Below are 19,836 nucleotides of genomic sequence, written 5' to 3' on the forward strand. Positions count from 1 at the left end.
GGGCCATTAGCACTGCTCCAGCGACCAAATGTTTTTCCTTCCTCCTCTCCAAGCTGATTTGTCAGATTACTTTTGGATACTAGATGCAGGTCTAGTTAAGGTTGGGTAGTCCTCCGTGATATTCCATTGTCATCAGGGATGCTTGTTAGAGACATGGCTCATGCTACCTGACACCTGAATTATTCAAAGCTAGAGCTTGAGGTGTGGCCTGTGGTCTTTTAAGGTCAACATCATCACTAGTTCCCAGAGAAGAGCCAAGGAGAGGAAGATGGAAAGAGGCTGGCTCCGTGGGGAAGGATTCCTTCTCTGCCTCATTTTCTACCTGCTGCTTCAAGGTAAGATGGGACAAGAGCAAGAGCAAAGCAAACATATAACCTCTGGGAAACAGCGAAACCAGGCTAATTTTTATCAGTGACTGGGTGTTCATTAACTCATAACTGACAGTTTTGTAGCTCTTTCTAGGATCCTAACAGTTGGTTGACTCTTCTCTCAAGCTACTTCTCCACCCTCTTCCACCACGCTTCTTTTTCCCTATGTTTTTCTGTTTCCAAGCATAAAATCTATCCCCATGGCTTCTGAGCATCAATTGATGTTGAGAAGAAGAAAATTCTTTCTCAGTTCTCTTAAGCAAAAAAATGCAACAAGAAAAGATGCTAAGTGGAAGGAGGCAGATGAGAAGATCTGTCATGAAAGAGGGAAACTTTTTCAGTCCAGTTTCCAAGTTGAGAGTATTTTTTTGTTCATTATTGAGAATAAGCAATGAGGGATATGACAATATCAGAGGCAGATTAAAACAGACTCTACCAGAAGACATTACCACATACATTTTCAGTTTCTGCTCCACAAAGTATGGTAAGAAAAGGGTTAGGAATGAGATGGGCATCGAGGAACTCTTTTTAAGATGGTCTCAGTGGTGATGACTCCTGAGTTTTAGAAAAGAACAATCATAGCACATAGCAGAGACATGGTATATACTCATTCAATTGAAAAATCGAGTTCCTTAAGGTCCCACATATTTCTCACTACCTACCTGATTATTTCTCTCATCATTAATTCATGACCATCTATGCCCTGTTCATATAGTGAGAAGGAGAACTGTGATTACAAAATTTGTCACTGACATTCAACCCAGTGGCTCAAGGACAGAGACAAACAATGGAAGGACACGAAATGAAGGGGGAGACATTTGTGATGAGATTGTTGAGAACGTAGCAGGACACTAAAAAATGGTGGTCAGGGCTGATTTTGCATACCCATTTGGACAAGTTTTGCATGGAGAGAGAGAAACAACAGAATTGAGGATGGAGCCCTGGCTCAGCTCACCTCATCAACTTCCACCATTTGCCTGCCAGCCCAGCCCATGCTCCCTGGCCCAGGAAGAAGGAATCCACACGGTTCTCCCATGCCCCCTGTTGTCTCTCTGTGCAGAAACACTCCCCAGGCCCTAGCCCCAGCACTCTTCTCACAGTCTCTGCTCTCTACAGGAACAGGAGACACTTTCACCATCAACTGCTCAGGCTTTGACCAGCACGGGGTGGATCCTGCCACCTTCCAAGCAGTGTTTGACAGAAAGGCCTTCCCTCCAGTCACCAACTTCAGCCTCCCCACTCATGTCAACATCTCCTTCACCCTGTATGCCATCTTGGAAGTAGTAAGTCCTGACCCAACTCTGTAACAGTCTAGTGGTGAGCAGCGGGTCCCCTGGCTGGATTTTGTAAAATTAAGAGCTCAGTCTGTGGGATAGGGAGGCATGACAGGAAATGCTATGATGGCATTGCTGCAGGTAAAATCTGTCCCTTTTTTTCGAATACTCCACAAGAAACATAATCCTGATGGACCCTCATACTGATGCTTTCACTTACACTTCCCATGTACCCTGGATTATATGACTTACATTTTTCAGTGCCTATGATTAAAAATCATAACTGCCACACAGAACTGCTTTGGAAATGAGTAAGAGGTGGGTGGTGGCATTGGAACTGACTTCATAAAGTTAATGATCCTGGATGAAAATTGTTTTTCCAGGATGCACAGCTTCAACTGATGACATCATTCCTGTGGCTGAATATGGTATGAGAGTCCCAGTCTCCCCTTTGCTATGATACTTCTCTTTTTCCACTCCAGGGTCCAATTTGGCAGATTCAAATGGATAAATCTGAGAATACCACAAATTAAACAAGTTCCAACAGAGCCAGACCAATAATGAAAATGCAAAACTTCCTGATTATTCTGCCATTTTAGGAGAGCAGAGATGGGGCATAGGTAGCTGGTGGCATAAACCAAGGTCATGGAAGCCAATATTTAAGTGGCTCCATCCCAGGGAATCCAAAGCCAAACTCCATGTCTCCCTTGAGAGCACTGAGGGAGAAGTGGAAGCAAGTAAAACTTCGTTAGTGACCTTGTGACAGTTGTCACCAGAGAAGGGATGGGAGAGTAAAGAAATGAGTGAAAAAAGGAATATAAAGTGCAGGAGACAGAGGAAGACTAAAACCAGTCCCCGCCTGCTTTGTCCCACACCATGGATTCCTCCAGATCTGGTACAACCCATTCATCAGGTGGAACCCAAAGGAATGCGGGGGCATCAGGAAACTCAGCATGGCAGCTGAGAACTTGTGGCTTCCAGATATCTTCATCGAGGAGTTGTGAGTATTGGGGCTGAAAAGAGCAAGGATACCATATGTCCAGGGAAGAGCAATGATGTAACCAGGAGGAGGGGCCACACAAAGACTCCACTAGAAAGGAGCAGCATCTGAAACCCCCAGAACATGGCGATAGGTGGAAGGGGGAGGTCAGACGAGTGGGGCTGGAGCACAGGAACGGGGCGACCTGAGAAAGAAGGTCAGGTCTGATGGGGAACCCACAGTATCCACCTCCCCATCCTTCTCACATACAGCATGGATGTGGATAAGACACCTACAGGTCTCATGGCTTATGTCAACAGTGATGGTCGCATCAAATACAACAAGCCAATGCGGGTGGTCAGCATCTGCAACCTGGACATCTTCTACTTCCCCTTTGATGAACAGAACTGCACGTTCACCTTCAGCTCTTTCATCTACACAGGTGAGGGAAGCTCAAATATAGTGGCCTTTTGAGAGGTAGAGAAAGGGATTTGAGAGAAGAAGACATAAAGCTGGGAACAGAGAGGGAATCCCACTGAAAGGGCTGTGGAAGCTAAGTGGCAAGGACTCCAACAGGCTGGGCAAAGGGGTTGGGAGTATTGGGTGAAGCTGAGTCGTCTGGGTCTCCTTTGCAGTGGAGAATATGGTCCTGGGCATGGATAAGGATGTGCAGGAGATTTTGAAAACATCACAGAACATCATTTGGAGCAAGGGGGAGTGGGTACTTCAGGGTATCCATCAAAGAATGAAGAAGACGGCTATGGGCACCAATGAGTATGACCAAATCATCTTCCATGTGAGCTCAGGGGCCCTGGGTGGGATCTCCTCCTAAGACACCTAGCTATGTCCTCCACTAGAAAGTAAGGGCTCCCACTAGAAAGTAAGCCCTGCAGGGGTAGGGATTGTTTTCCCTTTTTTCACTGATAAACTCCAGCACCTAGAACAATACCTGGCACTCAGTAAATATTGATGAAATGAATCCTCCCTGAGGAAGAAACAAAGCTCCCATGGCAGTGATTTTTATGAGCACGAGCCTCCCACCACCCAGGGCTGCCAGAAATTTTTGGAGGGCAGCAAGTTTTATGTTTTTTTTTAAAGAAATGGTGGAAAAGTTATGAAGCATTGACTTAGAGATATTATGATTCCAAATCCTGGTGACCCCAAAACATTTGCTCTATCTTGCTTTCCCTCCCGCTGGTATTAAATGTCCAACAACAAAGTCACTAGTGATTAGACCTTGATGAGGAAAGCAAGCAGAAATACAATGCACACGGTATCTAAGAATCTGGTCCCCCAGTCCTGCTAAGAGCACATTGGTAGGAATAAAAATTTCAGCAGAGAAAGTTGCCACTTTGGGCCAATTAAGAATGAGATACATTTCAGTGGTAAGCTGCATGGTGGACTCAAACCCTGGAAGGGCAGTGTGCTGATTAAGATGACTTTGCTGGAGAAGCAGGACAGTGAACGGGACTTGAGGTAACATTTCCTGACTAGAAAGTTTGGTCTGGGACAGCTCTCAACTCTCGTTCTTAACTGGCTTGGCAGCCTCCCAGCCTACTCCTCACTTGTCCCCCCACCACCAGGTGGCCATCAGGCGCAGGCCCAGACTCTACGTCATCAACCTTCTGGTGCCCAGTAGTTTTCTGATGGCCATCGATGCCCTCAGCTTCTTCCTGCCGGCAGAAAGCGGGAACCGTGCCCCATTCAAGATGACCCTTCTGCTGGGCTACAACGTCTTCCTGCTCATGATGAATGACTTACTCCCGGCCAGTGGCACCCCACTCATCAGTATGTCACCTCCCTCCATCAGGAAAATAAAAGCAAGGTGGGGGTGTGATGGGGGAGGGACAAGTGAAACCAGGTCAAAGTGAAAAGGGCCCTCTGGGGAAAGAGGAAACAAAAAGTCTTGGGAGGTGTCTCTGGCCCTCATACAGGCCTGCCTTCCCTCCAGGTGTCTACTTTGCCCTGTGTCTGTCGCTAATGGTGGTCAGCCTGCTGGAGACCATCTTCATCACCTACCTGCTGCACCTGGCCACCACCCAGCCCCCACCCATGCCTCACTGGCTCCATTCCCTGCTTCTGCGCTGCACCAGCCCAAGGAAGTGCTGCCCTGCTGGGCCCCAGAAGGGAAACACCGGCCTGGGCCTCAGCCCCGCCCACCTGCCTGGTGAGGGGACTCAGCATTGCCCATGCCTCCTCTTCCAGCATCTCCACTTCCCTGCTCCGGCCTCCTGTCCTGGCCCCCACAACTTCCCAGCTGACCTTGACAGCCTACAGTCAAGTCTCTGTCTCTCTGCAGGTGTGAAGGAGCCCGTGGAGTTGGTGGGGAAGGTGCCAGGTCCAAAAGAGGCAGAGTTAAATAGGTGCCCTGAGTCAACGAGGGCCCAGCAGGAAGACGAGGCTCAGAAGCAGCACTTGGTCAGCCTGTGGGTACAATTCAGCCGCGTGATGGACACCCTGCTCTTCCGCCTCTACCTGCTCTTCATGGCCACCTCCATCATCACTGTCATCGTCCTCTGGAACACCTAGGCAGATGTCCATTTGTGAGATCCAGGCAAGAGCTCCTCTTGCCTCCACAAACCTCCAGAGAGCCAGGCTCTCATGCCTCTCCAAATCCCACCTTACAACCTTAGCAATCACCTTGTTTTCAATCCAGTCCTTTTGTGCAGTTTCAAACCAAATCTGGATGGTTTCCTATGCCCGCCTGAATCAGATCCTTGAGCCTGCATGCCATCAGCTCCCCTCAGCCCTCCTGTGAGTCCTGCCTGCCTGGCTCCTCAGGATTCAGGTTCCTGGAATGCTTCCTTGATTGAATCTCCTCCAATAAACCCCTTTGCAAAAAGCACTCACTCCTCCCTGCATTATATGATAGTACTAAAAATCTTGGGGTTGAGAGTCTTCTTGCAGAAACTTCTCATTATCAAAGTAAGAAGGATTTTCTTGTTTTTTAAAAGTCTATCAGACAACATGTGAAAGTGCAAAGAGAAGAGAGATGGGGCCAAAATCTATTACCAGGAATTAAAATAGGGATTAACCTCCTAAATCCAGTTATCCTGGATTTAAGCTTCAGAAATTAATAATGTGCCAGAACCAGGCATCTCTTGTTTAAGAGTGAAGCCTTCTTGTCACAGCCTGACATATGACTCACTCATGATTAAGCACTTAGAGTGTTAACATAATCCCAAATTACTGCTAGCTGTCTGTGTTGCAGTTAGAGTTGATCTGCCCTTAATCATGCAAAGAATAGAACATCAGGCCAAGGGAAGCACATTTGAAAATTGCATCTGCTTTACTTGGGACTGACACAAATGCCCCCATATAAACTGGAAAATCCCCCTTCCTTGCACTTGCCTTATCATTTTGAAAGTCTTTGTCTCTTGGCCCATTATTCCCATTAGCTATTTGGGGGAAGTGGAGGTCCCACTTCCACAAGAGCTGTGGCATGATTTGTTGGACACCCCAGGTTCAGAAAACCATAGATTTGAGAGCAACTTAATCACAAATTGAACACAATCCTTTATTTTTAGCAACCATTTCTTTTCCTTTCTTCAGTGTATTCTACTACTTTCTATCTGAAGCCTAAATTTCCCAGGTCGTAACAGGCTAGGAATAAAAAGAGAGTCACAATATTGTTTACTAAACTATATTTCCCTGGTTCCTTCCCTCTGCTGCTCTTCCTCAAATTCCTTTGACTTCCTCTTGTCATTGTAGACACCCAAAGGGTGGCAAGGCTGCCAATGTCCACTAGAAGGGCTGTGGCTGGTGGTGGGGGCCTGAAGTCCTACCTGGCTATTTGCTGCAGGAGCTTCTGTGTCCTCAGAGCCCAGGCCACTGCATCTGTATCCTGCAGCACAGATGTTCTCAGCTGTATGCTGAGTCACCAGGCCCAGCTGTTACTTGCTCTTTCCTTGCAGTCTCCTTCAGCTGGACTTGGGCAGGAGTGCACGGGAATCTGGGAGTATTGAGGCGGAAATACCCTGCTAACTCTGCACTACTCCTTTCACCCAGGCTCCTGGTCCTCCAGCTAAACTTGTGTCCCTTAATTCTCCTTTTTTCCCCCTCTGCTTCCCTCCCCCCAGGAAAGTCTTTGGCTCTTCAGTTTCTAAACTCTTGTCAAGCACTCCCCTCACCATCACCAGTCCTCCAGACATGTCTGAGGTCTAGCATCTACACAGTCTAGGCTTAAATCAGGAGCCATGACCTTCAGCTAAGTAAATTAGCCTATCTATTATATTATTATTTTGGACATATGTTATTGTTTTGGCAGTTCCTCAACTCACAGCTCTCTACAAAGTGGGCTTTGAGAAAGGACACAGTATAGTAGTAATGAAAGTAACCAAACATTTATTAAGTTATTAATGCGTGTCAGGCACTCCTCTAAGCGCTTTATATGAATAAGCATATTCAACCCTTACAGTAACCCTATGAAGTAAGAACTACAGATCCACAAATCCTTGGAGCCAAATGTGTTTGGGAATTTGGAATTTTTCCAATTTTAAAAAGGTAACAATCATACATGTACTGTATATGACTATCACCCCAAGTAGGGTACACAGTAGCACCCTCTAACACAATACACACGTCTGCAGTGGAATCTGTGAATATTCACACTCGGCAGCAAAAACGAAATTATGAGTAGTCTCGCATCCGTTCAGGTCAGGTTGTGCCACCAAATAATTTGTGAAAAATCATTTGGCTTTCAAAGCTCTTTAGGTTTTAGAACTGTGGTTTTGTATTACTTTCCACATTTATATATTCAAATAAATGAGATGAAATAAATTAAGCACAGAGAGGTGCAGTGACAGCCACTGAGCTGTTTCCCAAGTTTCCAGAGCTAGTCAGCTGACTAAGCTGCAGTTTGAACCAAGGCAGCTGGCTCTGGACATGGGACTCAGCCTCTGCTGCACGGCCCTCCGGACTGAGGAGGAGAACCAGACAAGTTCTCCAAGAGTGCCATGTAGAAACACCAATTCCAGTTCAAGTCTTCATCCACTAACATTGTAGGAATTACAACAGGAAGAACAAGTCCCTGACCAGGGTCCCTAAGACAAACTTTCTTTTCCATTTTCCTTTACTGCCTCCCTCAGTCTTTTCTATTCCTCACCCCTTCCCTCCCACCTTCATCATATCATAACACCCAAGTTCACCCGCTGCACTTCCTCCACTGCTTTCTGGGGTATGTACTTCCCCAAATCTGATCTGGGCAATCACTCTTTCCTCTGTATTCTCTGTGGATTTAGCTTTTTTGCTGCTGATATCTGTTGCCAGATACTTTGGATGTTCTTCTCCTGTGCCCTATCCTGAAGAAGTCACCTCACCTGGAATCTCACCCTTGACTTTGCAGAGTAGCTCATTTACCCAGATTTTGATAAGTTCCAAAATTGTATAAGATCCGTTTGCATCATTTTGTTGCTTCTGCCCATCTTCATGGTACATATTTCTCATTTATTTTCTTCACATTTTTTCAATAGAGGTACCAGGGATTGAACCCAGGATCTCGTGCATGCTAAGCATGCGCTCTACCACTGAGCTAAATCTGCCCCCTCAAATTTTTTTCATTACATAGTTTTATGTTTTATTTGAATAGAATACATGCACTTTATCTTTTTTGACCTATGGATTAAGATGCTCTATCTCCTTTTAGTAAGAGAAGGCATGATATAATTATGGTGATTTTATTTTTTCCAAAAGCAAAATCTGAACCCGTGATCTTAACACACAATAGAGAATCATAGAGAACCTCTGAAATCAGAGAGCTCCCAGAAAATTAACAAATGTGATTGTTGTCTTTCTGTTCCATCTATAACAGAATCATATGACAAGCACACTTTGTGCTAATGACTTTCCCCTTGTTACGTGGCAAACCCCTGAAAGGCTTTGGCTTTGCAAGGTAATTTATGACCTCGTTAGGAAAATCTGCTGACAGGCAACTGGTCCTGCCTGGGCCATCTTGCATTTGATGGTCTGTTTCTGCCAACAGCTCCTCACTTTGTCCATTCATCTGCAGTGCTACCCTGTGGTTCTTGCACACATTTTTGTTCACTTTCTTTTTCTCTAAACCATTATAAGCAGCATTTCTCCATGTTTTCTACATGATTTTGGGGGGGGGTCCATATTAACCCAACATTAAAATGTATTATCTCATTACCATCCGTGCCTCTCTCTCCTCTTCCTGCAGACCCATACTAGGATGTGAAGCCACAGACTTCATTTCAAGCCTATCATTTTCCTCCTCTACAATTTATGATTCTCCCTTCAATAAACTGTATTTGGTCATTCACCAGCACTGGTTCTTCTATATAGCAGGGAAAAAATAGTATAATATAGAGACTTTGGGATCTGACAGCAGTGGGTTCTAATTTGACTCCATTACTTGCTAGCTGGGCAAACTTGTACAAGTGGCTTAACCTTACAAGTTTACATTTCTTCATTTGTGAAATGGAGCCAATAACACAGATTAAATACTTTTTAATATGCATTAAAAAACATTTATAGGTTTACAGAAACTAGAAAGTCCAATGTGACACACTAGACAGCATCTTTTTGTCATGCAGACTGACCCCCAGAGTGCAAAATCGACTTCTAGTGGGGAGGCACTAGACATGAAGAATTATAGACTTTCTAGCACAACCTCCATTTTTCAGATGAGAAAAATGAAGTGGAGAAAAGTGAAGTGGTAAGTATGGTGTCACACTTCCAGAGAGTCCAGGCCTGTGAAAGCGGCAGCCAGAGGTGAGTGGTTGTCCTAGGCTCTTTTCCCAGGTACCTCTGGGGAGTCCCAGGACCCTCCCTCTCTTCTGCTCCAGGCACCCTAGCCAGTGACCCACCCTGCAGTCTGGACGTTTTGGCTGCCTCCAGGCTCCTAGATTCTTAGCTCTGGCCAGTAGCCTCTGTATGTGATTGCCAATCATCAGGGCTGCAAAACAATGGCCCTCACTTACCCTCCCTCTTCCACCAGCTAATTCTGCCCTTGCCAGATTATAGCTATATTCCCAAATCTGATCCCTCAGGGTCCCAGATGAATGGGGCCACCAGAGGGCCATGCAGTGAGATCCCCCTTGGAATAAGCAACGGTGAAAAGTGTTGGCATCTGACTTGCAAAACTACAGCTCCTATTCCCCTGTTTGCCTTCAGATCCAAACATGGTCTAGGTCCAAGGGTTTCACTTGTGGAAACCTAGGAGCCTAATGATCTAGTTCACAAGACTTCCCAGCTATGGAGTAATGAAAAGAGCAAGAAAGAACAATGGAACCAGACTGGCCTGGGTTTGAATCTGGATTCTACAAATTTCCACCTGGGTGGACACTGACCAAGATTTTTTTACCTCTCTGCATCTCAGTTTTCTAATCTGTAAAATGGGAGTAATAGTGCTGCCCTTTCAAAGCAGTTGTAAGGATATGAATACTGTAAGTAAAGTGCATAACAGAGCATAGAGCATGCGGCACGAACTTCATAAATGGTAGCTCTGGTTAGGCCATTCTAAGCCTAGCCTTCTTGCAAACTTAGAGGCAGCAATCAGAAATAAAAGGCTGGGCCCTGGCTCCAGCCCTCTGGATTCCACCTGCTGCAGACTGTTTTGTTTCTGCCAACCCCCAGCTCTACCAAACTGTACCCAAGGTGGAGGCCCACACCTCAGCAACACCAGGGGAACAACAGGTAACTTCTCTGATCTGGCCTCAGGACTCCCATGAGGATCTCAGTCACCTTTCTTACCTCTGCCAAAGGTGCCTGCGTCTCTCACCCCATCATAATGAACTGACAGGCCAGGTATTTCATTAACATTTTCTGAGCATCTTTTCATGCCTATTGGCCATCTGTATATCTTCTTTGGAAAAATGTCTATTTAGGATTTCTGCTCATTTTTAATCAGGTTGTTTGGTTTTTTTGATATTGAGTTGTATGAGCTGTTTATATATTTTGCACATTAAACTCTTATTGCTGATCATCAGAGAAATGCAAATCAAAACCACTATGAAACATCACCTTACACTTGTCTGAATGGCTGTCATCAAAAAGTCTACAAATAACAAGTATTGGTGAGGATGTGGAAAAAAGGGAACCCTAGTACACCGTTGGTAAGAATGTAAATTGGTGCAGCCACTATGGAAGACAGTATGGAGATTTCTCAAAATATTAAGAATAGAACTACAATATGATCCAGCAATTCAACGCAAGAGTATATATCTGAAGAAAATGAAAACACAAATTTGAAATGATATATGCACCCCAATGTTCATAGCAGCATTATTTACAATAACCAAGATATGAAAAGCAACCTAAGTGTCCATCAACAAATGAATAAAGATGTGAGATATATCTATGTATGTATAGGAATACTATTATAATACTATATATAATATATATAGTGGAATAATATTCAGACACAAAAAAGAATGAAATTCTGCCATTTGCAACAACATGGATAGACCTAGAGGGTATGATATTTAGTGAAATAAGTCAGACAGAGAAAGACAAATACTGTATGTTATCATTTACATGTGGAATCTAGAAAATAAAACAAATGAATGAATATAACAAAACAGAAACAGACTCACAGATACAGAGAACAAACTAATGGTTACCAGTGGGTACAGGGAAGGAGGGAGGGGCAACACAAGGATAGGGGATTAAGAGGTACAAACTACTATGTGTAAAATAAATAAGCTATGAGGACATATATTATACAGCACAGGGAATACAGCCAATATTTTATATTTTAAATGGAGTATAATCTATCGAAACACTGAATTACTATGTTGTATACCTGAAGCTAATACTGTAAATCAACTACCTTTCAATTTTAAAAGCATTTATTGACTACTTATTCCTATATGCCACACACTGGAGAGGGCCAAAAAAAAAAAAAAAGATATGCTTCCTGCTCTCCATGAAGTTACAGAGCAGGAGGGGAGATACACATGTAAAGAGATGTTTCCAGTTTAAGGGTCACAACAGTATTCAGGCGTATGTGTGTGTGCGTGAGAGAGAGAGGAGAGAGAGAGATTGAGGAGGAAGGCTTCACTGAATGCTTAAGTTGCACTGAGTCCTTAAGAATTTATTAGTGGGACAAGAGAACAATAGCAGAAGGAAGGTGTATTTTAGGTCACAAGAATGTGGAGGCGTAAAATCACACATTGAGTGGGTGCTATTTAATAGGCAGTGTTTCTGTGTAGCCCAAGATCCACCTGCATGAGAATCAGCTGTGGATCCAGTTTAAAACATAAATTCCTGAGTACTATGCCTGCAATTCTGATCTGGGGTTGAGATTCTGATTTAGGGCCACAGTGGTGAGAGTAAGGCAATTAGGTAATTCTGATACATATTAAAGATAAGAACAACTCTTTTATAACATAAAATCCAAGACAAAAATGATGGAGAGCTAGATGGCCCTTCAGCCAGGGAGTCCTTTACATCATGCTAAGGAGAGAGATTTCATCCTACAGGCCAGTAGTTCTCTCAGTGTGATCCCAGGATGAGTAGCTAAAGCAGCACCTGAGAAACTTGTTGGAAATTCTGTCTCAGCAACCTTAACAAAGCTGCTATAGACAATAGGAGTGATTGAAATATTTTATATATAAGAAGGATATGGTCAGATCTGCATTTCAAATTACACCGGCTGCACAGTGGAGGATGATTTAGAAACGCAGACTAGGAGTGAGACCACTAAAGAGGTGACCAGGTGTGAAGCCTGAGGGCTTTGATGGTACCGCAGTTTCCAGAGATTCTTCACCTCGGCTCTCTACCCTCCCAGGAAGGCTTGCTCATGGTGCACGGGGCCATCCTCCAAAACAAGAGGCAGCTAGAGGATGATGAAAATGCTTTTCCAGGTTAGGATGCCCATGGCTTCACTGCAACTAACATTTAGGAAACCCCAGGGGAATGCAAAGGTGTCTAGAAACGCCCACACCCAAGCTGTGGTATCCTCCAATAGATCCAAGACTGCCCCCCAAACATGAAGGGCTCGGAAACCCAGCCGTGTCCTCAGCACTATCACCTCTGTCTCCTGGCAGCTAAATGTACTGCTGAGTCCAATCAGGACTTAGGTCCCATTTTTCAGCCAACTTTGATAAAAACAAGATATACATCAACCACTTTCAGCAGGGCTTAAAGTTAACTCTCCTTTCCTCAATCTAAGGCCTGGGAGCCTGGTCTACCACTGGAACTCAAGCATCCCTTGAAAGTCCTTCACTCTTAGCCAGTCCAGGAGTCCAGTGCCCCGTGGGTGTGTCCATGTGGAGACAGACACAGCAGTACTTTGGCCCTACATGACATGATGGCCCAATCCTTTGGCCAAGTTTCCAAAGAAGAGAACTGACTTACAGAGCTGGTGAGGCTGAAGGACTGCAGATATTTCAAACTTCAGACAGATGATATTGCAACCCTCTGTCCTGGAATTTCCCTCTCTGCGCCCCTAAGTCATCCCTGCCTTACCTAGCAGTTTCTACTTTGGGCTGTCACGATCTTCCATCCTGAACAAAGTTTCTTTTGTATTCTAGGTCTGACTCTTCACCCTTTATGCAAGAAAAAAAAATTCCAAGTCTTTCTGGAAATGTAACTAAGATACTTAATATAACAATGCTCCAATTCATTCATTTGGTCCAATTGTGTTTTTTATAGAGATGTGACATAAGACATAATATTGACTCAGGCTACTAATACTGATGTTAGCTGAGATTTCTAGTTTGTGATAATGTATGACACTATTGACCACACAAAGGTTTTAAAAACAGATCTGCTATATTAATTTAATGGCTTCTATTATCATGTAATCAATGCATAGAGTAAAAAAATGTATGGAGAACATTAGTTTGGGGAAGAATGAATCAGGGAGGCAGAAAGATTGGACAGAGGAAATCCAGCTAGGGGCTACTGGAAAAAATATAAACAATAGATGATGAAGCTATGAATCAAGATTTATAATTTGATATTTGCAATTTGTACATAACCAAATCACTAAATATTGTCACTTTTCCAAATTTGCAGATTCCCTGGCCTTAGAGAAATAATAATTCTTATTTCCCCAGCCCACATGCTCTCATTAAGGCAAGTTATTTTGTTAGTGATCTAAGCACAGAGCTGCCCAACAGGATGCTTCTCCCTTAGTCTTGGCCTGACTTCCTCCCCTCCTGGAGCCCAGAAAGCACACCTGGACAGGGTCAGAGCAGGACACTACTGTGATCTCTCTGGCCACAGCCTCTCACCAGAGTGTGTTCACCTGTCATGAGCAGTATTCAAAACCAGGAACCAAGGTGTGGTCTGAGCTCCTTTAAGCTCCAGGATTTGGGGGTGAGTTGCAAGAGGAGTCCAGAAGAAGAGGATGGAAGGGGGGTGGCCCTCTGGGGGGGATTTCTCCTCTGCCTCACTGTCAGCCTTCTGCTTCAAGGTAAGATGGGGAGAGAACGGGGAAGACCAGAGTGTGGTTCTGAAGGATGTCTAGGAACTTCCTTCTAGCACTTGAAGGACATTCAGAATTAACATGTTAAAGATTTCCTTCATAATGTCAGCGGCTTGGTTTCCTTCTGGTGACAGGTAGAAAGACATTACACTGCTCAGGACACACAGCGCTCCTCCATCCCAGCCTGCATATGGATCTACCAAGCTGTCCCATTTTACTGCCTAATTCTACCTTTTACTGACCTCCAATGCCCTTCTCACCATACCCTCATCCCACCCTCCCAGTCTCTTTTTCCTTTGATATGGTGTTATGAAAAGAGTAGCCACTCATCTTCTGATTAGATACATGACTTGAAATACACCCTGAAGGAAGAAGTAAAATATTAAGGAAGGTGGGAATCAATCTGAGGTAGGAGAGAGTGGATACTTTGCCTCCCTGAGGGAATATTTGTCCCCAGTCTGGGTACATACCTTAAACATTAAGAGAAGACATGGAGACACAGAGGAATAGGCAGAGGAAAAGATAACACAAAAATGGAAACAGGGCAAAGATTCCGCCCACATACTACCCAGATGGCTCCCTCACCGTGGCCGGGAAAAACAGCCACACAGGGCTTACTGTGTGATTGGCATATGGTACATGCTCAGTGATAGCGCCTAATGATCCCAGTGCTGAAATAAACCCTGAGATACCTGAGGTCACTACATCTGTGAAGGGCAAAATAAACACATAGCATCCATTGAGAATAGCTACTACGTTTCCTATGTTTACCTAGTAAGTGCAGTTGCAGTATCTCTATCTTCTTGATAAATCAGCTCTCGCCTTCGATAAACAGAAGTCCCAGAAAATGAGGAGGAGAAATCATTAAAGCAGATTTCTCAGTGACCTTGATCACAAGTTCCAGGGCAGTGCTAAGCAGTGCTACTAGGTGGGTGGACCCAAGAAACTTTGATGGGTACACCATAGGCCTCTTTGAAGGGGCTGGCACTGCACCAAGGACAAGTTTGCATACAGATTTCAGCAGGTTTTGCATGAGGATGAACAATGTGAATGAGAATAGGGTACTGACTCAGCTCACCACATCAGCTTCCACCATTTGCCTCCCAGACCAGCCCATCCTCTCTGGCCCTGGCAGGAAGGGCTTTGGCCTTGGGGTGTCTTGGCCCAGGAAGGAGGGCTCACCTACCCTCACCCAGTGTGTCCTCTGTTTTTTCTCTCTGCAGAGAGGCTCCAGCCCTGGCAATAGGCCCTCTCTTATGAGGTCTCTGCTCTCTACAGGAACAGGAGACACTTTCACCATCAACTGCTCAGGCTTTGACCAGCATGGGGTGGATCCTGCCACCTTCCAAGCAGTGTTTGACAGAAAGGCTTTCCGTCCAGTCACCAACCTCAGCCTCCCGACTCAAGTCAACATCTCCTTCACCCTGTCTGCCATCCTGGAAGTGGTGAGACCTGGTTCCCACTTTCTATCCCTTCTAAAGGGGAATAAAGATCCTCTGCCCTGTTGACCCAACATTGTGCTGGTCCAGTGGTGAACAATAGGTATTCTGAATAGCGTTTGTATCAATTAGAGGGTTTTCTTATGGGATGAGGAGACAGAAGAATGCTGCAGTGACATTTTTTAGGAAGGATTTATCCTTGAGTCCTGACCTTTCTGGAATGCTCCAGAAAGAAGTGGTCTATATGTCAATTAAAACCTGAATTGTCCCTAGATACAAGAGGAGACAAGGAAAGAAAAGACAGTCCAGCATCTAGAACTATGCATGGTTCAATAATAATAATATGTGGGGGGAGGGTATAGCTCAAGTGGTAGAGGGCATGCTTAGCATGCATGAGGTCCTGGGTTCAATCCCCATTACCTCCTCTAAGAATAAATAAATAAACCTAATTACTTCCCCCACCAAAAAAAAAAAAATGTGGTGGGCATGGGTCAAGTCTTTGCAATAATAATTCTGGACAGGAATTTCTTTACCAGGACATACACCGCCAGCTTCTGACATCATTCCTGTGGATTACTATGGTAAGGCAGACTCAACTCTCCCTTTCCCACTTCCAATTATAAGTTTAAATTTGAGGTGTGACTTGAAGGTTTTCCAGACCTCTACCCAATGTATAAATCTTTCTGGGACCAAATAACTCCATCTAAAACACAAATCTCCCTGGGCAGTTTAGGAAGGCAGAAATGGTGACCCAAGAAAATGGCCAAGTGGTTGTGGGCCAATGTAGTGGTATGTTCCTGATACAAGTGGCTTTTGGCTCTAGTTAAAGTCTGCCTAGAAAAAAGGAATTAAGGCATGCTTTGCCAATGACACCTGACTAATAAAGTAGGAGAGATAGACTGTGGTCATGAGGGACACCAAAAGGAGTAAGAGGATCAAAGTTTAAAGAAGAAAGTGAAAGGCAGGAGGGGCTCACTGGACAAGTTCCATCATCACTCACCTCTGCTTCCCACCACCCTGGCTGCAGACATGGGACAATCCTTTCATCAGCTGGAACCCAGAAGAGTGTGTTGGCAGCCATAAGGTCACCGTGTTAGCTGAGAACCTGTGGCTCCCAGACATCCTCATCATGGAATCGTGCGTACCTGGGCCAGGGAAAGCCAGCACCAAGCCCATCTCCTAGAACAGCTGAGGGTCAGTGCAGGGCACCAGGACACCAACAGATTCGGACAGGAATGCAGTCTCAATTAGTTGACTCCCACAAAACACTATGAGCAGAAGAGAAAAGATAGAGTGACATTAGAGAAAGAGCCCAAAAGGTGAGCACAGCAGGGGAAGACCTGGGAAGGGAGTCAAAAGCTGATCAAGGCACTCACTGCACCCACCTCTCCCTCCCTCTTATAAGCAGCATGGATGTGGATGGGGCACCTGCAGGTCTCATCGCATATGTCAGCAGCGGAGGTCAAATACAGTACGACAGGCCCGTGAAGGTGACAAGCATCTGTAACCTGGACATCTTCTACTTCCCTTTTGACCAACAGAACTGCACGCTCAGCTTCAGGTCCTTCCTCTACACAGGTGAGCAAGACACCATGGTTTTGGTAGCCATTTAAGGTTCAGGGGAAGATATTTAAGTGATGTAGGAAGGTTTTAGATCAGTGTTTCTCAACTCTGGCTGTCCACTAAAGCATTTTTAAAAAATACCAGCAAGTATACATTATCCCAGAGATTCCAACTTAATTGTTCCAGATGGGGCTCAGGTACTATGAAGTTTAACTGTCTCCCCAGGTGATGTTAATGTGCAGACAGGGTTAAGAACTACTGCTTTAATTCTCCTTGATAAAGTTTTAAAAAATAAACAAAACCCACTGCTTTAGATCTTAGAGGGCCTTTGTACCAAATGAGGCCCACCTAACCCTGAGCTGCAGCAGCTCTGTTAACTTTTACCTCAAACCTTTTAACATTAATAGCTAACACACTTACACCAGGAATTAATGTAACTGAATGTCACCAGGTGTCCTGTGTTAGATTTGGATAAATTAATCATTATAATGGGCATGTATGTAATTATAAAAATATAGGGTTGTTCAAGATTCATCCCACTAAAACAACATCATAGAATTGGGGAACTGAGAAGAAACACAGGAATGACTCCAAAGGTTCTTGACCCATGTTTGAGTCATATCTAATTTTCCCATAACAAGTTTGACACCCCTTGTTTCCAACAACAAAACCACCCCAAGGCTGCAGCCCATACGTATATGAATTGCTGGTCCTGTGACTCACTCCTGAGAAAACCTGGATGCCCTGCCTTAAAAGAACAGAGAGGAGAACTGATGGAAGAAGCTCAGTGGGAGAGGAATCAAATCTTGTGGGCAGGAGACTGGAGGGCACTTCTGCACTGAGCTGCCCGGCCTCCCTTGCAGTGGACAGCATGCTCCTGGGCATGGCCCAGGAACTGTGGATGATAACAGACATGTCTCGTAACGTCATTCAGACCCAGGGGGAGTGGGAGCTCCTGGACATCAAAAAGGCTACCCTCAAGATGTTGATGGGCAGAAGTCTATATGACCAGATCACGTTCTATGTAAGTCCAGGGGCCCTGTTTGACTTCTGAGCCCAGTTTCTCTGTGATTCTCCTCTTGGTCTAAGGCACTTTGGGATATAAAAATAGTTCCAGGGGGTTAAGCACCTGCTCTTCACTCTACCCTCTACCCCAACTGCCCTGAAGAAGGATCCCCAGGGCCTCTGCCCAGCAGAGAGGAGGAACAGCTGGGCTGTCGTAAGAATGGAGCAGCCAGTTGCCCAATGGTCCAAAGGGCCTTATTTGCCCCTAAAAGGCTACAATCATGTTCCCAGCAGGTAGGACACAAGGGAAATTTTGACAACAAAATTGGGGCACGTCTGTAGAGGGCACAGTTAAATGCATCTGTTACCCAAAGAGATCTTCCCATGGCCAACCTAACTGCACACCAGCAAGGGTTGGATCATCAAATACACAGCTGAGCCCTCTGGCACATTCTTGAGCCTATTTGCCACATTCTCCACACCTCTCCTCCCCACCAGGTGGCCATCAGGCGCAGGCCCAGACTCTACGTCATCAACCTTCTGGTGCCCAGTAGTTTTCTGATGGCCATTGACTCCCTCAGCTTCTTCCTGCCAGCAGAAAGCGAGAACCGTGCCCCATTCAAGATAACCCTTCTGCTGGGCTACAACATCTTCCTGCTCATGATGAATGACTTACTCCCGGCCAGTGGCACCCCACTCATCAGTATGGCCCCTCCCACTTTCCAGGGAAGCAAAGGCAGAAGGAGACATGGTGGGAGGAGAGTAGCAGGAGAACCACTGCCTCTCCACTGAGGGAATGGGTCCTGAAGAAAGTTTGCATTTGGGGAAAGAAGCTTCAAAAAAAGTGTCCAGAGGAATCTGCCCTGGGTTATTTAAATTTGCTTTGCCCTCAGGTGTCTACTTTGCCCTGTGTCTGTCGCTGATGGTGGTCAGCCTGCTGGAGACCATCTTCATCACCTACCTGCTGCACCTGGCCACCACCCAGCCCCCACCCATGCCTCACTGGCTCCATTCCCTACTTCTGCGCTGCACCAGCCCAAGGAAGTGCTGCCCTGCTGGGCCCCAGAAGGGAAACACCGGCCTGGGCCTCAGCCCCGCCCACCTGCCTGGTGAGGGGACTCAGCATTGCCCATGCCTCCTCTTCCAGCATCTCCACTTCCCTGCTCCGGCCTCCTGCCCTGGCCCCCACAACTTCTCAGCTGAACTTGACAGCCCACAGCTGAGTCTGTCTCTCCGTAGGTGTGAAGGAGCCCGTGGAGTTGGTGGGGAAGGTGCCAGGTCCGAAAGAGGCAGAGTTAAATGGGTGCCCTGGGTCAACGAGGGCCCAGCAGGAAGACGAGGCTCAGAAGCAGCACTTGGTCAGCCCGTGGGTGCAGTTCAGCCGCGTGATGGACACCTGCTCTTCCACCTCTACCTGCTCTTCATGGCCACCTCCATGACTACTGTCATCATCCTCTGGAACACCTAGACAGACATCCACATCCACCTCCTCCTATAAACCATAACTTGAAGTTTCTTGTGGTCTTAGAGCCAGCCAGACCCAGGCCCCTTTCCTAATCTTAGCCACTTATCCCCAGTGACTACCATGTCCCCTTCTATATTCCCAAACCACCAACAGCCCTACCGAGTAGGTTTAGAACAGCCTTAGACAACCCCCTGACTTCTCATATGCCACAGTCTCCAATCCCACACACTTTCAGTGTTCCTGTGCCACACCTAACTTCTGACCCCCTTACCAATGAAGGTCAGGGTCAGTGGAGTCTCTCCCTGATTTACCGACCCAATAAACAACTTTCCAGGAAGCACAGTCTCC

General features: G+C 45.6%; 1 protein-coding gene and 1 pseudogene across 1 annotated transcript; both read left to right on the forward strand.

Annotated features, from left to right (window-relative positions):
* The first annotated feature begins 268 nt into the window (after window positions 1-268).
* LOC105086001 (5-hydroxytryptamine receptor 3D-like) lies at window positions 269-5,150 on the forward strand (annotated as a pseudogene).
* Window positions 5,151-13,938: 8,788 nt separating this feature from the next.
* HTR3C (5-hydroxytryptamine receptor 3C) lies at window positions 13,939-19,504 on the forward strand. Its single transcript, XM_031455335.2, is given in 11 exon segments — window positions 13,939-13,957; window positions 13,960-14,004; window positions 15,295-15,461; window positions 15,992-16,036; window positions 16,483-16,592; window positions 16,864-17,033; window positions 17,882-18,042; window positions 18,522-18,726; window positions 18,917-19,132; window positions 19,263-19,415; window positions 19,418-19,504. Coding segments are annotated over 11 exon segments (1,365 nt in total). The 3' UTR covers window positions 19,492-19,504.
* Window positions 19,505-19,836: the final 332 nt, after the last annotated feature.

Source organism: Camelus dromedarius, chromosome 2 (genome assembly GCF_036321535.1).
Source record: "Camelus dromedarius isolate mCamDro1 chromosome 2, mCamDro1.pat, whole genome shotgun sequence".
Classification (NCBI taxonomy): Eukaryota; Metazoa; Chordata; class Mammalia; order Artiodactyla; family Camelidae; genus Camelus; species Camelus dromedarius.